The 13,707-nt window shown below is 48.2% G+C and overlaps 4 protein-coding genes across 7 annotated transcripts; 2 read left to right on the forward strand and 2 right to left on the reverse strand.

Moving 5' to 3' along the window:
* Positions 1-998, forward strand: LOC111068257. The gene is made up of 2 exons (XM_022357615.2): positions 1-767; positions 824-998. Exon 1 carries the CDS (start codon positions 2-4, stop codon positions 542-544), a length of 543 nt encoding a protein of 180 aa, XP_022213307.2. The 5' UTR covers position 1; the 3' UTR covers positions 545-767; positions 824-998.
* A 2,054-nt stretch (positions 999-3,052) lies between these two features.
* LOC111068256 lies at positions 3,053-4,648 on the forward strand. 2 transcript variants are annotated; one of them, XM_022357613.2, is made up of 4 exons: positions 3,053-3,165; positions 3,241-3,887; positions 3,945-4,262; positions 4,317-4,645. In XM_022357613.2, the coding sequence occupies exons 2-4, from the start codon at positions 3,822-3,824 to the stop codon at positions 4,476-4,478; spliced, it is 546 nt and encodes a 181-aa protein (XP_022213305.1). In that variant the 5' UTR covers positions 3,053-3,165; positions 3,241-3,821; the 3' UTR covers positions 4,479-4,645. The 2 variants fall into 2 exon arrangements, with proteins under 2 accessions (XP_022213305.1, XP_022213306.1); XM_022357614.2 differs by having other exon boundaries at positions 3,053-3,887; positions 3,945-4,259; positions 4,317-4,648.
* A 64-nt stretch (positions 4,649-4,712) lies between these two features.
* Positions 4,713-7,498, reverse strand: LOC111068255 (protein spartin). Of its 3 annotated transcripts, XM_022357611.2 has the most exons (5): positions 7,320-7,497; positions 7,148-7,253; positions 5,519-6,698; positions 5,160-5,466; positions 4,713-5,101 (listed from the first exon to the last, which is right to left on the reverse strand). In XM_022357611.2, the coding sequence occupies exons 3-5, from the start codon at positions 6,681-6,683 to the stop codon at positions 4,870-4,872; spliced, it is 1,704 nt and encodes a 567-aa protein (XP_022213303.1). In that variant the 5' UTR covers positions 6,684-6,698; positions 7,148-7,253; positions 7,320-7,497; the 3' UTR covers positions 4,713-4,869. The 3 variants fall into 3 exon arrangements, with proteins under 3 accessions (XP_022213303.1, XP_022213304.1, XP_022213302.1); XM_022357612.2 differs by lacking the exon at positions 7,148-7,253 and having other exon boundaries at positions 7,320-7,498; XM_022357610.2 differs by lacking the exons at positions 7,148-7,253; positions 7,320-7,497 and adding an exon at positions 6,764-6,842.
* Positions 7,499-7,858: 360 nt separating this feature from the next.
* LOC111068254 (importin-5) lies at positions 7,859-12,808 on the reverse strand. Its single transcript, XM_022357609.2, has 5 exons — positions 12,620-12,808; positions 11,763-11,912; positions 10,591-11,685; positions 9,171-10,524; positions 7,859-9,080 (listed from the first exon to the last, which is right to left on the reverse strand). Exons 1-5 carry the CDS (start codon positions 12,698-12,700, stop codon positions 8,443-8,445), a joined length of 3,318 nt encoding a protein of 1,105 aa, XP_022213301.1. The 5' UTR covers positions 12,701-12,808; the 3' UTR covers positions 7,859-8,442.
* Between the last annotated feature and the right edge of the window lie 899 nt (positions 12,809-13,707).

The following is a 13,707-nucleotide window of genomic DNA, read 5'->3' on the forward strand; positions in this document are numbered from 1 at the left end:
CATGCCCACCTTCGACGGTGCGGGATGGCTGAACGCGGTGAAGATCCTCAAGTGCAATGACGACCAGACGAGGAAGTGGTTGCTGCAAGTGGTGCCGAAATTGGAAGCTCTGTGGGAGGGGGCCAAGCTGGAGGTAGTGGACAGGGAGATGATCCCGTCTCTCCCAAAGGCGAAGGTGCCCTTCCCCATTGCAGTCCAGGGTTACCGAGCACTGAAACTCTTTCAGAGGCAGAATGCAGACGTGCCAACGGCAGAATGGAAGATATTGCATGGTGGTAGCCCATTACCCAATGAGGGAGGCCAGCACATGATCCTCCAGATCCTCCAGATCAACAAGGAGGCGGAGGACATCCTGTACCCGAGACTCGGTAAGATGGCGTGGGGCGTAGGCAGCGTCTACCTACGTCTCAAAAAGCGCCACCCCGAAGACAAGGACGCGCACACCCTGCAGGCAGGCGAGGTGGAGAAGGACCTCGGTCTGGAGTCCATCGTGGAGGCCGCCCAAGATCTTGCGCTGGACAACTCTGATGTGGCAGAGGACTAGGACAGTGACCTGACAGTAACAGTCAAGCCGTCGAGTGTAGTTGAGCCAGCCTCCCATGACATTTAGAGTGCTGCATAAAAGCAAGGTCGCGTCGGCGGAGCTCCTTATTGCCTTGGAGCAAGGGCCCGTCGACATAGCTTTGGTCCAGGAGCCATGGCTTGCCTCTGGGAATGCTGCGGCCGGACTAAAGTCCTCTAATCACAATCTTTTCCACCCACCATCGGTAAGCAGGAACAGAACCGCCGTACTCTTATCTATCTCTATCTTATTTATCATTAGAGCACTGATGACTTGGCTGCGGTGATGCTCGAAAGCGAGGACAAGCGCCTTATGGTAGCGTCCTGCTACATAGCACACGACAGGCCGCTCCACCGGAGGAGCTAAGGAATCTGGTGGCGGAAACCAATCCCAAAGACCAGCAACTTCTAGTTGGTAGAGAGTCCTTAAAAGACCCTCCTACTCAGACCACAAGTACATTCAGTTTAAGTGCGAATTTAAACACTCTCCGAAGATAACTGTCTATAGAAACCCCCGGAACACAAACTGGGAAAAGTTTAAAAAGACAGTTACCTCGAAGCTCGCGAATCGTCCGGGCACAGTGAAATCCCCGGAAGACATAGAAACGTCCCTAGAGACCCTATCCAGGGAACTACTGGATGCGTACCACGCATCGTGCCCACCCTCGAGAACGAAAAAGAGAACCAAACCATTGTGGTGGAACCGGGACTTATCGCTTCAAAGAAACAACCTCAAAGAATTCTTCAAAATCGCCAAACTGGCGAACGATAAGATAATCAATGAGGAATAAAAAAATTCTACTCAGGGAGTACAAGAAAGAAATAGGAAGGGCACAAAGAAACTCGTGGAGGAACTTCTGCTCCAATATCGAGAAAGTTCCAGAAACGGCTAGACTCCGGAACCTGCTATCAAAGCAACCTACCATACAGAGTCAGCTCAAGCAAAACGATGGACAGTGGACTGAGGGCAGTGAACAAGCCCTAACAGCACTAATGGAAGCTCACTTCCCAGGATGCACTAATGCTTCTGACGCTACAACGCATCAGGACCTAGCAACTGAGGAACAGCATCCCCCAACGGGTCTCATATCGTCTAGGAGAATCCACTGGGCTATAGACTTTGTGGGTACGAAAGCACCTGGACTAGACGGTATATTTCCAGCCATGCTTCAGGCGACCAAAGACGTGATCACCCAGTGGCTCTCTGCACTATGCTCAGCTTGCCTGAGCACAGGCTATATCCCTATCCAATGGAGGACCTCGAGGATTGTCTTCCTTCCAAAGGCAGGAAATGCACTGGATCTACATTTCGGTAGTGCCACCGACTCTGCTGTATGGAGTCTTAGTGTGGTGGCAGGCTACAGAAAAGAAGACTTACAAAAAGCTAATGGAGAGAACTCAGCAGCAGGCACTGCTCTGCATCACTGGGACGCTGAGGTCAACCCCAACAAAAGCACTCGAAACAATACTCGAAGTCGAACCCCTGGACATCCACGCTCAACTAATTGCAGGTAAGGCAGCACAACGCCTAGTGGCATCAGGCAACATGTCGCTGCAAGGATTCGGGCAAAGTTCAATAGGCCGAGACATGATCAGTATATCTGACTAAATGATCCCCCTGCCTGGACGTCAAAACAACAATACTCATGGGACCCGACGACTGGAAAGAAAGTCGGGAACAGACTGAACACCTAAACATATACACAGACGGCTCCAAGATGGCAGGAGGAGTAGGAGCGGGCATATACTGTACATACCCTGAAATAAGGCTGTCCTATCAGCTACCGAACCAATGCAGTATATTTCAGGCGGAAGTCTTCGACATACGGAAAGCGGCGGAGTTTGCTCGATGTACGGATCGCCCACATGATGTGGTCAACGTGTTCGTGGACAGCCAGGCGGCGAAAAGATCCATGCAGTCGTCAGCGGTCAGATCCAAAAATGTCCTGGCAAGCAAGAGGCATTAGATTTCCTAAGCACGACAAAGTCAGTGCGGATATATTGGGTTCCCAGACACCAGGGCATCGAAGGTAACGAGACAGCAGACGTGCTGGCTATGGCAGGCGTCGGGCTGGCGAACGACAGAACTGAGCAGAGAGGCGGGCACACATACAGGCCAGTAGCAGGTGGAGGAGAAGAATCGCGAAACCATGTGCGAGGAGAGCAATGGTAAACTCAGGCACTACCTACTGCACCTACCACGGAAGGATTCTAATGGGTATACTCACAGGTCACTGCCTGGCTGCAGCTCATGCAGTCAAACTAGGCATCACCAACAGTGGCAGCTGCAGGAAATGTGATGAAGCTGGGGCTATCGAAACCCTGGCACATCTAATCTGCAAATGCACGGCTCTCTCAAGGGCAAGAAACAAACACCTTGGCGGCCCGGTACTGGCATCGCTGGAAGATGCATCCAGGAGGACGCCAGGGGAACTCCTTGCCTTTGCGAAAATCTCCTCGATCCTCACGGCCTTCGAAACCGCGTAAAACACTCAGAAGGTCCATACGCACTTATCCGGACAACTAAGGGCCATATTGGCCGTCCGGGACAACCTAACCTAACCTATTATTGTTTCTCTAGTGTTGCGTATATCAACAAAAGAGGTAGGCGTGGTCTGAGCCGATTAATCCTAATATTACCAAATGGGCAAATTTTCAAGTCAGTAATTATATTTTTAGACTTTATGCCAACAAAATTCGACTTTGGGACCATTGTACAATGCGAGTCTGTTCAAATTGATAAATAATTGCATGAGGTATACAGAAATTAGAATGGAAATCAGTGATCTATACATCATATATTAAATATAGGTCTATTCGAATATTGTGACTGTGTCGCTTCTTCAATGACCTTTAAATTTTCATTTTCTGAACTTTATATCAATTGCTTTCTAAATTCCACCATTTTCCATGACTTTCCGGACACCGTTGTTATTTTAAAAGCAGATCGCATGACCTTCACATCGGGAAAAGATATCCTGAACAGTAAACAATCTTAGCCGTTTATCTATTCCATATAAATAAATAAAGAAATATGTACATGTATGAAATACATGAAATATGTATATGTATATATTGGGATCCGATCCGCACTGCGAAGAGGCGTGAGTTGCCCGTTTACACCCTCTGTAAGGGTATCTTATTTTGAATTGAAATTGAATAATCAAAGCTACTCATGCGGATTGAATTCTGGTTAATTATATTACATCATTGGGATTCAATTCACATTCGTTTATCATTCGTTCTTATGTGTCGGCGCAATGGAGTCCAAGCTAATATTCTGTGTTCTATTCGGAATATTTATAGCTTCTTCATTCGATTTTAATGTAAATATATCCTAACTCTTTTTGTCCAACAATTCCGACATTTATTTGAGTTCACAGGATGCGGTAGTATTCAAGTTTACGAACGTCGTCTGTGAGAGCTTCAACAAATCCTGGTTCGTGTTCCACAACTGTCGTCTGAAGGCTGTCAGTCGCAGCAAAGTGACCCTCAACATGAATGCGACGATATTGCATCCGACCAACGATATGACATGTCATGCACAGATGTTTAAAAGAGCAAGCGGATATAAGCCCTGGCTAATGAACATTAAATTGGATGTCTGTCTGTTTCTTCGAAGGAAAAATAACCCATTTTTTTCTATAGTCTATAGTTTCTTTAAAGATCTTAGCAACTTTAATCACACCTGTCCCTACGTGGTAAGATTATACGGATACATCTCAGAACTTCAACAACTTGAATTCCCATTTCAGGGCGCAATAATTGTCAAAGATGTGTATCTAAGACCCGAGCTACTGCGTCTTGCCATGCCAACTGGGGATTATTTGTTGTCGATGAAGTGGTATTACTATCAAAAGCATCAATTTGATATGAACTTTAGTTTTACGTTCGTCGAGGATCTACTGCAGAGCTAATGATGGGAATTACCTGCTATCCTGCTACCTGCATAATAATGTGTCAATTAAATTTCAAGAAAATGTATAATAATCTCTATCTTTTGACAGATCAATCAATGAAACAAATACATAATATTTTAATATTTCTATATAACTAAATACCAATATAAAGCTATTTGGATAGATAGGGGCACAAAAGAAGCTAATATTGAAGAATTTTGTCTTTAAAATTACAAATTTTACAAATTAAAATATTCTGCGCTTCCCGTTTATTTGGCAAAATGTATGTGTGTATGAAACAAATGTTCTAGGCTTGATTTATAGAATAAGCTATAAATTGGATATTGGATATGCAATATCAACGAGAGGAGTATATATTTATATGTGAAATATCTTTGGTTAGGCCGCATCACTCCTTCAATGCTCTCAGATCTGGATAGAGGGCTCCGGCGTTAATATAATGAGATTCCTGTTTACGCAAATCGCGTTTGTAATCGTTCACGACGGCCTCGCCGGTTCGCTTGGCCAATTTCTTGGCTATGCCCTTGGGGGATATATAATTCACGTTCTGGCTGATGATAAAGGCATTTCCCACCGTATCGAAGGTGCCGCAGGCCAAAGTCCCAGCTGATGGTCCATATCTGAGAAGGAAAATTATCTGTGAAGATGGATTTAATGCGGACTATCGCTTGATCTTACTTGTGCTCTATAATCTTGACCGAGTTCTCGCTAAGGCTATTTCCCAGGATCTTGGCCGATGTCTCGAGGCCATCGAAGACTGTGCTGAAGCCCTCGACCGCTCCCGCTGCTATTGTTAGTGCCCCCTCCATAGTGCTGTTCGCTTCGGTGGTGTCGTAGCCAAAGCCCTTCTGCAGCAGCTTAGAGCCCTGCTCCTGGACATGCGGAGCGAGATAGCGTCCAACGGCCATTGAAGCTGTGCCCACCTTTCCGGCTATCCAACCGGTCATTCCAACCGCCGCGTGGGTCACCTTCTGCGCCACTTCCACTTTGGGAGAAAGTCAATGAAACCCGTGAGATATCCTCAGCTGAAGACTTACCTGTGGACTGCACGGAGGTCGGCACTTGAGTAGGGGCTTCCGTCGAGGCTGGCGACATCTTGGAGATCAGATACGGCGTTGTTCGCATCATAAGGCCGCCCGTCTTCTCCGCTCCTTTGACCAGATTGCGAGCTATAAAATCGGCCGCGCACACAATGTGCTTGGACACCTGCTCCGAGCTGGTGCCCGGACCGGAGCCAGCACGTTGGGTGCCCGGCGATTTCAGCTGCTCCACTGTGCCCGCCAGCACGGCTTCAAGCAGGTCAAGGAAGAACTGCTGCAGATCCTCCATCTGCTCCTCCTCCGTCTCCCCGGCCGTTGAGCTGAGCGGACGCTGTGACTTCACCAACATGATTCCGAAGGCGTTGCCTGGCTCCTGGCACTCCATATCGGGGAAAATGAAGGCTCCGTATTCCGTGCGATAGCAATTGGTGATCAACGGGACCAGTGGGTACAGCCATATCATGCCGGAGGCCGTGGAAGCCTCTTCCTCCGTCATCGAACACTGGATGAAGGTGCTTCCGCTGAGATATTCCCACTTGCCGGCCACGGTGCACATCACCAGGGACATGGTGGTGCTTCCTGTGATGGTCGTCACTTCACCGCTGGCCTCTATGCGGTACAGCTTTATCTGCGCCTGGAAGAGCTCGTCCAGCTGGGCATGGGCCTCGTGACTGGCCAGGAGCTCTCGCAATCCGGCAGCCATCTCCCTGTATGTTCTGGGAGTGCCGCTGGCATTGGCTATGTCATAAAAGGTCGATGGATTCTCGGCCAGCAATGGTCGCTGTCGGCTGGTGCTCTGTCCATCTGCTTCGGTGCTCTCCCTCTCCTCTGCCTCCTCTGCACTATCATCGATGGGGCGGCTCTTGGCTTTCAAGACCTTCACGCGATAACTAACCTCCGTTTTGGCGCTCTTTAACTTCTGTATCAGGCAGCAGGCGTCGTTCCACTGCGTCTGCACAGCATCAATCTCATCGGGCAGGCCCACGGGTATGCCAAAGGTCTCCTCAATCATCTCCAGGGCTCGCTCATACGCCTCAATGGTTTGCATTTTGTCCTCCTGCTCCTCGCGGTCCAGAGCCAGCTCTACTTGCGTCATGGCTGCCTTGTAGGCCGCTTGGATTTGGCCATACGCCTCGAGGAACTCGCTCTCAGTGGATGCCATTACGAAATTTAGTAGCTGGTGAAATAGAAATAAGGAAAGGACTTTATTTTTGCATTAATTAGATTCCAAGAAAGCCAAACTTGTTGGTAGATATCCATCTTTGCTGGTACGCAACGAAAACCCAACTGAAAAATGTTCAATTTTTGCCCAGCTTCCGTTTACTCTCTGACTAAGTGCGTCAGACATCGTTCGGTGCTTCTGTTACCATTTCTAGTCTCTTTCTCTTCTCCTATTTATGAGATTTATACTCTACATATGTCGCAGCACATTCGGTTTCTGTTCCGACTCGGTAACATCTTCTGCTACGATTTAGTGGCATCCTTCGGTTTCTAGACGATTTGAAGGGCCTTTTGCGATTTTGGGGCAGCTGTTGCCTCTTCTCAAAATTCAATTGTGGGCAACGAAATTTATTTCGGTTCACTGCATCCACAATCGGATTAATCCCGCCGACTTGTTGCACTCACCCCTTTTTCCCGGTCGGGTCTTGAATTTTTACTGCCCTGGCAGCACTTTCCTTTTTATTGAGATAGAATCGGATTCGGATGTACTTTGATCACTAAAATCATCGATCTAGAAATAATGTGGGGCGACACGTCTGTTTCGTCATTTATTTTATTTCTCCACTTCTTCACTCACCTGTCATTTTTTCTTTCTATTGCGTCTCCTGTATGATAGAAAGCTTCTTGTCGCAGTTTTTTATGTGAGAATCAAACTTAAATTAATAATTATCATTGCTAAATTCGTTAAAAACTTATTCGATTTGGTTGTGGAATGTTCTTTGCGTTTTTGTTTTGCTTGGTCTGTTTTTCCTTCTGCTTCTTATCCAGCTGTTTCTTAGGGAGGTCTAGCTACGTTCAGTCACTAACCAAGCACATGCATACATACATATGTATATAGAGATGCGTCAGTTTCAGTGCTACCATTTTTAAACCTTGCTTTTTTTAAAAGGATAATAGATACATTTTTATTGCTTTTTTTGGCACTATAGACCTGTTTGTACATGCAAGGCTGCTGCTCAAGTCTATCCCTGTCCGAGAGCAAAAAAAAGAGCGATTGCCAAAATGTTTGAAATTTGTCTCTGCTGGCAACATCTTTTCCAAATTCTAAATGAATCAGATATGTGTATATTTTATTTTATTTCACTGCGCAAAAGAATAATATAATCCATCAATTTCGTTTTATTTGTTATTTATTTCGACCTTTTAATCATTTTTAAAATACATTTTTATCATTTGAAATGGTTTTGAATGCATGTTACATTTCGTTCGATTCGGACGACGCTCACATCCTGATTTTCGTGGGTGTGTTTGTGTGTGAGAGAGTTTTGCGTGTGTGTGTGTGGGGAAGAGAGGTGGTGGCCGTGGTTATTGGCCAAATATACAATATATATCCTGTATATAACACGATAACTTGAATAACGAAAATAATCTATTGGAATTTGTGTTCTGATGATGGCAATGGGTTCCATCCATTCAACATGTCAAATTCTAAGAAGTCGCAGACTTTTTGTCTTCGTGAGAGAAGAGTTTTGATTGAAATCACAATGTATATATAGAATCATTATCTGTATAACTCTATGGATGGATGCACACAAAAATGTGTGTGGATCCCTGTTTTAACATAGTTTTTAATGCATTTGCCGATACGCGACGATACTGTCGGCAAGAGTAAAAAATAATAACGAGAGTAATGCTCCTTCTATCCCTTTTTATGTATCCAAAAGTGGAGGGATGGAGTACATGGTGATGATCTCCTCCTCTTAGGCAGCCGCCTTGCTGGCCAGCTCCCGGTAGGCGTCCTGCAGAGCCTGCTGCTGCTCGGCACTCAGGCTGCTTGCACAGGCCTGCATCACGTCGGGATTCGACTCGACCTGCTTGACGATGGTGAGCATGCGGGTACCGGTCGCACTGGTAGCCTCCAGCACCTTGGTGCAGTACGCTTCGGCGATGATGGAGACGATGCGCGGCAGATTGGAGTTGTTGGCGCCCAGAATGACCGGATGATTGGCCTCGATCAGATCGCACATGTAGCCATAGATGTGGGTGGCCTCCTCGGGATCCTCGGAGATGGGCAGCCAGGAGAACCACACGCCAATCAGCTCATCCACATTGGACAGCGCCGACTTGTTATACTTGAGGATTTTGGCAAAGGCCGAAATGGCGTTCTCCGTGGCATTGATGTTCTCGATTTCGCGGGCCTTGGGATCATTGATGACCTGCACCAGCAATGGAATGATCTGAGCGCATGTGACCGCAAATTGCTCGCCACCAAACTGGGCCAGAACACCGCAGCCATAGGCAGCGGCCTGGCGCACCTCCGGCGACTTGTCACCCACATACTGCAGCAGTGCTGGCGTGAAGATCTGCTGGTACGGGGCACAGGCGGGGCCACAGAACTCTGTAACATAGAAAACGTAGACAGAGAGTTAAACTATTCTATGGGGATCCATTCCATTCTATAAAGCATCATTCCACGCTCTCCACTCACCAATCAAATCATCAAAGACACACACACCCCATTGGCGATCGGTTGGTGGACGACTGGGATCCAGAAGCTTCACAAAGTGCGGGGCCACCTGCTCGAAGGCTGGCAGAAACTGGGCCTTGTTCGTCAGGAAGAGGGCGTGCGTGATGTCAATCACCTTGGACAGGATGTAGACATCCGTGTCATCCTGCTCGGCCAGCTCCTCCTCGACGCCATCATCGTAGTCCTCCTCGTTGCGGGCAGCCAGACGCTTGTCGGCGCGCTCAAAGTGCTCCAGCACATACTTGTTGATGATCTCGAGGACCTGTTTCATGGCCTCCTCGTTGAGGCAGTTGGGGCCCAAGGTCTCAATGCACTTGGCCAGCGAATTGAGCAGTTCGGACTGCACCTCCGGCTCTGGCTCGGTGACAATCACCTTCAGGAGCTCGGGGCAAATGTAGAGCCACATGCCCTCCAAGTACTGGGGGCCCTTGATCTTGGCGCAGTCGAGCAGATACGGCAGCGACTCGGCAGCGGCTGTTCGAACGCCATCGTGGAAGTAAAACTTGAGCATGGGCAGCATTAAGCGGACCACCTCCTCGGCGTACTCGGCGAATCCCTCCTTCAGCTCGCGGGCGTAGCAGACGAGCATCTCGCAGGCGGATGCCTTGTCGTCCATGCCTGCGGTGCGGATTGCAAAGTTCTGCTGCTCCCCCAGATTGATGAACGACCAGTCTACATCGCCCTCAATGTCCTCGACCTCATCGTTGTCCAGCATGGCCACCTCGGGCTTCATCGAGGCGGTGCGCATCACGGGGCCCATTACCAGGGGCAGATACTGCTCGAACTGCTTGCCCAGGATCTTGCACATGCGCGCCCAGGCCGTGATCAGGTATGAGGTCTGCGGATCATCGTCGGCCAGCTCTGCGCCCTCGGTGTGATTGACCAGTAGCATGTCCATGATCTCGCCGGCATCCCCGATGAACTTATCCCGGCCCACGGCCAATCCGATAAGGCTCACGCACTCGATAGTCTTGCCGCGCAGCATGCGCAGATCCTCGGAATTGGCGTTCTGGATTATGAACTTGAGGCAGGGCATCAGGCGGTCATAGTAGGCCACGAACTCGGCCTCGCAGGTGTCCGCCACAGAGGCAATGGTGGTCACGACCTGCTCCAGCACCAGCTTGTTGCCCTTCTCGACCAGCTCCTTGAACTTTGAGTTGAGAATGGCCTCCAGCTTGGCCATGATCCCGTCCAGATAGCGTGTCAAAATATTCTTGGGACAATCCTCGCTGAAGTTGACCAACGCGGCGCCGGCATGTGCCTGCACACGGGGATTCTGAACATCGTCCAGCAGCAGCATCAAGCCGGGAATCACCTAAACGAGGACACGGCACCGATCATAACCATTTGAAGGGTAATTCCTATATGCGAGATCTCATACCTGGCTGTGGAACTTCTTCTCAAAGATTGGAGCAAAGTCCGTGGACATCTGGCCGATGGCATTGCATGCGGAGTAGCGCACGCGCGGATGGGGATCCCGCAGGAAGTTCAGCACGCCCGACATCACCTCATCCAGTATGGCCTCCATCTGTTTGTGGCAGCCCTCGCCGATGGACGAGATGGCCATGAGAGCGGCGAAGCGGTGCTTCCAATCGCTGTGGCTCAACATCGCCGGCAGGGAGCTCATCACCTGGGGCAGGATCATCTTGCCGCCCAGACCGCACGCGAGGCGGTCCAGCGAGGACTCGGCAATTACATTGTTGTCGCTGTGATCGTCGTCGTCCACGACATCGGTGGTCGACCAGTCATCGTCATCCTCCAGATCCGTCATCATCTGCAGCACCAGCGGGATCAGGGCAACGATGTACTTTTCCGCACGTTTGCGCACCATGGCAGGCGCATTCTCGGAGAGGGAGACCATCACCTCCAGCACCAGATGACGCCAGGTGTCCTCGAAGTCCTTCGAGCTGAACACCTTCATGCAGATCTCGAAGATGAACTCCAGTTGGGGCCGCAGGAACTTGGGACAGCTCTCGGTCATGTCGATCAAGAGCTTCAGTAGACTCTGGTCGTCCTGGGCCTCGATAGATTCGCCGGTGATGACGAGCATCCGGTGCAGCATGTCACTAAAGTGCTTGTACACGACCACTTCCTTCTCCTTGTCGTGGAAGAGGATGAAGGCGCCCACAGCACGCACAGCCTGGATGCGCACCTCGGGATCCGAGCTGGGGTCCATGCTCTTGGCCAGCATCTGCTTGATCAGATCAATGTACTGCGTCTCCTGGTTGCCAAAAATCGACGGAACGCTGGTGAAGATCCGCAGCGCAGCCTCCTGCAGCTGGGGCGTCGGCGAGTTGGCGCATTGGAAGAGGAACTGCAGGATATCCGGCCACTGGTTGTTGCCATCATCGTCGACCAGATTGCGTGCAACCTCGGCTACCACCTCACAGATCTTCCTCCTCAGCTGCGGAGTCACCTCCTGCTGCACGGCTAGCAGAATCTGCTGAAGCAGCTGGTTCTGGGACTCTGGCGGAATCTACGGCGGGGAAAAGGGCAGACGTTTCGTTAGAAAACCACTCTCTGGGGCGTTCCCCTCTGTGTTGCATTTCCAACCTCTTTGTAGAAATCCGGAAAGTCGGTGGTGAAGAGACGACGCAGCAGAACGGCGGCCATCTGGCGGGCCTCCTCGGATTGCTGGCCATTGTGGATGTTGGCCAGAAGATGTGTCACCTTCAGGTCTCGCTGCAGGGCGTTGTAGGCATCCTGGAATATGGTAAAAATCAGACAGAAAGGTGAATAATCGACGCAAAACAGATTTGGTTTCGTTTCCAGGTGGGTGGAGCCGATGCCTCAAGGTCGGCGGGCGTTGCCATGTGCCATGTGCCCTCGAGCACGGCGCTTATCAACACGGAATATTAAACAGATTGCATTTTCCCATCCACCATCCATCCAATGCGTCATTCCACCATTCTTTTGCACCTGCTCTTTGTTTCCGTTTGCCCGAAAAATCGGATGTACATATGTACATATATCATAAGAAATTTTAAATTGTTAAATTCTTAAATGGTATTTTACTTTGTTCCTTTGTTTCGTCTCTCTCTCACTCTCACTCTCTCTTTCTCTCTATCTATCTATCTATCTATCTCCCTCTCTGTCTCTGGCGCTCCTCTACCGAAAGAGACGCAACACACATGCGAATGTGGCGTCAAAAGGGAGGGCAAAAACACGTTTTGTGTGCGGAGCGGATGATTCAGGGCACAAATTTAATAGGAAAAAATATGCCTGCAAACAAAATGGATCTCACAGACAAGAGCAGAAATGTCTGTGCCCAATTTTATATATGTACATACATACATATGTACTAAATGAGATGGCACGCCAATATGCATATTGCGCATCACAGAATTGCTGCAATTCAATTTTTCTTGTTGATCCCCCTTCCTTCACTTCGCTCACGCGAGAACACTCACCTCAGCCTGCTGGCGCACATCATTATCCGTAGATAGCAGGGAAACCAAGAGCTGCTGGAACTGGGCCTGGTCTGCAGACATGTTGTGTTGTAATTAAATTAAATTAACTGCAATTCACACGAAAGTAATTGGAAAACCACAATTTTCACAATCTTCACGCGACGAAGGCCGCCTTAAAAAAGAGCAGAACAATAGACGGAAGCCGGGTTGCCAAAATCTCGCAATTTTCTTCTGCAGAGTTGCATTTCGAGCGTTTTAATTGTATTTCTCTTCTCTTGGCGGTAGTATTTTATTATTGTTATGAGTAAATTGAAAAATAAAATTGAGTTTAATTCCAAATGAATTAATCTTTTGTTTTTGACTGGAAATTGGTCTTTTCAAGTTCATATTTCCCGCAGGTGACAACACTAATACGATAGTCAGATACACTTTGATACGATAGTTTTGGCGCGCAAGCAAAAACACTCAGGGCTGCCACAAAGCTGCATCCTATACTGTCGAATTATAATTTGATTTGAATTATAATATCACGCGACGAAGGCCGCCTTAAAAAAGAGGTGTCAAACCATCGATGGCACTATCGATAGTATCGATATTTTACTGCTAGCCTCTACTATCGACGGTTTTGCGACTATCATGAAGGCCTGGCGTTGGGGCTGCTATAAAATACGAAGACAAATTTGTAAACAAATCGACAGGTGGCATCTAATTTTTACAAGTGGACAAGTTCCTAAAAGGTTTCAATGGTGTTTTAATAATTTTTAGAGCTATCACGATAGTATCGATTGTTTTTTTTCAAAACATTCGACGTTGATATTCCTCGATATTGATATTCCGTTTAATATTACCAGCTAGCTGGGACTCTCAGCCCTAAACAAATAATTTTATCCGATAGATACATACATTTTTTAAGAGATTGGCAAGTTTTCAGAAGTTCTTTTTATTGGATTATTTACATATTAAGGTTCAAACAAAAACAGCATAAAACGAATTTGTCGTCGTTTTGTGGCGCTGCCAGACTCGTGCAATTCGTAGTTGCTGCGGGCTGCCATACCATGATATTTTGTGATATGAAATTCGTCAATTTT

Source organism: Drosophila obscura, unplaced genomic scaffold, assembly GCF_018151105.1.
Source record: "Drosophila obscura isolate BZ-5 IFL unplaced genomic scaffold, ASM1815110v1 contig_4, whole genome shotgun sequence".
NCBI classification, from domain to species: Eukaryota; Metazoa; Arthropoda; class Insecta; order Diptera; family Drosophilidae; genus Drosophila; species Drosophila obscura.

What these genes read in the sequence shown, in the direction of transcription:
- LOC111068257 (XM_022357615.2), top strand. Translation starts at nt 2, where the DNA reads ATGCCCACCTTCGACGGTGCGGGATGGCTGAACGCGGTGAAGATCCTC.
- LOC111068256 (XM_022357613.2), top strand. Translation starts at nt 3,822, where the DNA reads ATGGAGTCCAAGCTAATATTCTGTGTTCTATTCGGAATATTTATAGCT. An exon ending in CTTCTTCATTCGATTTTAAT is followed by an intron (nt 3,888 to 3,944) that starts GTAAATATATCC and finishes TTGAGTTCACAG; the next exon opens with GATGCGGTAGTATTCAAGTT. An exon ending in ATCACACCTGTCCCTACGTG is followed by an intron (nt 4,263 to 4,316) that starts GTAAGATTATAC and finishes TTCCCATTTCAG; the next exon opens with GGCGCAATAATTGTCAAAGA.
- LOC111068254 (XM_022357609.2), bottom strand. Translation starts at nt 12,700, where the DNA reads ATGTCTGCAGACCAGGCCCAGTTCCAGCAGCTCTTGGTTTCCCTGCTA. An exon ending in TTCCGGATTTCTACAAAGAG is followed by an intron (nt 11,686 to 11,762) that starts GTTGGAAATGCA and finishes TCCCCGCCGTAG; the next exon opens with ATTCCGCCAGAGTCCCAGAA. An exon ending in AGAAGAAGTTCCACAGCCAG is followed by an intron (nt 10,525 to 10,590) that starts GTATGAGATCTC and finishes GTCCTCGTTTAG; the next exon opens with GTGATTCCCGGCTTGATGCT.
- LOC111068255 (XM_022357610.2), bottom strand. An exon ending in GACCTCCGTGCAGTCCACAG is followed by an intron (nt 5,467 to 5,518) that starts GTAAGTCTTCAG and finishes TTTCTCCCAAAG; the next exon opens with TGGAAGTGGCGCAGAAGGTG. An exon ending in GTCAAGATTATAGAGCACAA is followed by an intron (nt 5,102 to 5,159) that starts GTAAGATCAAGC and finishes TTTCCTTCTCAG; the next exon opens with ATATGGACCATCAGCTGGGA.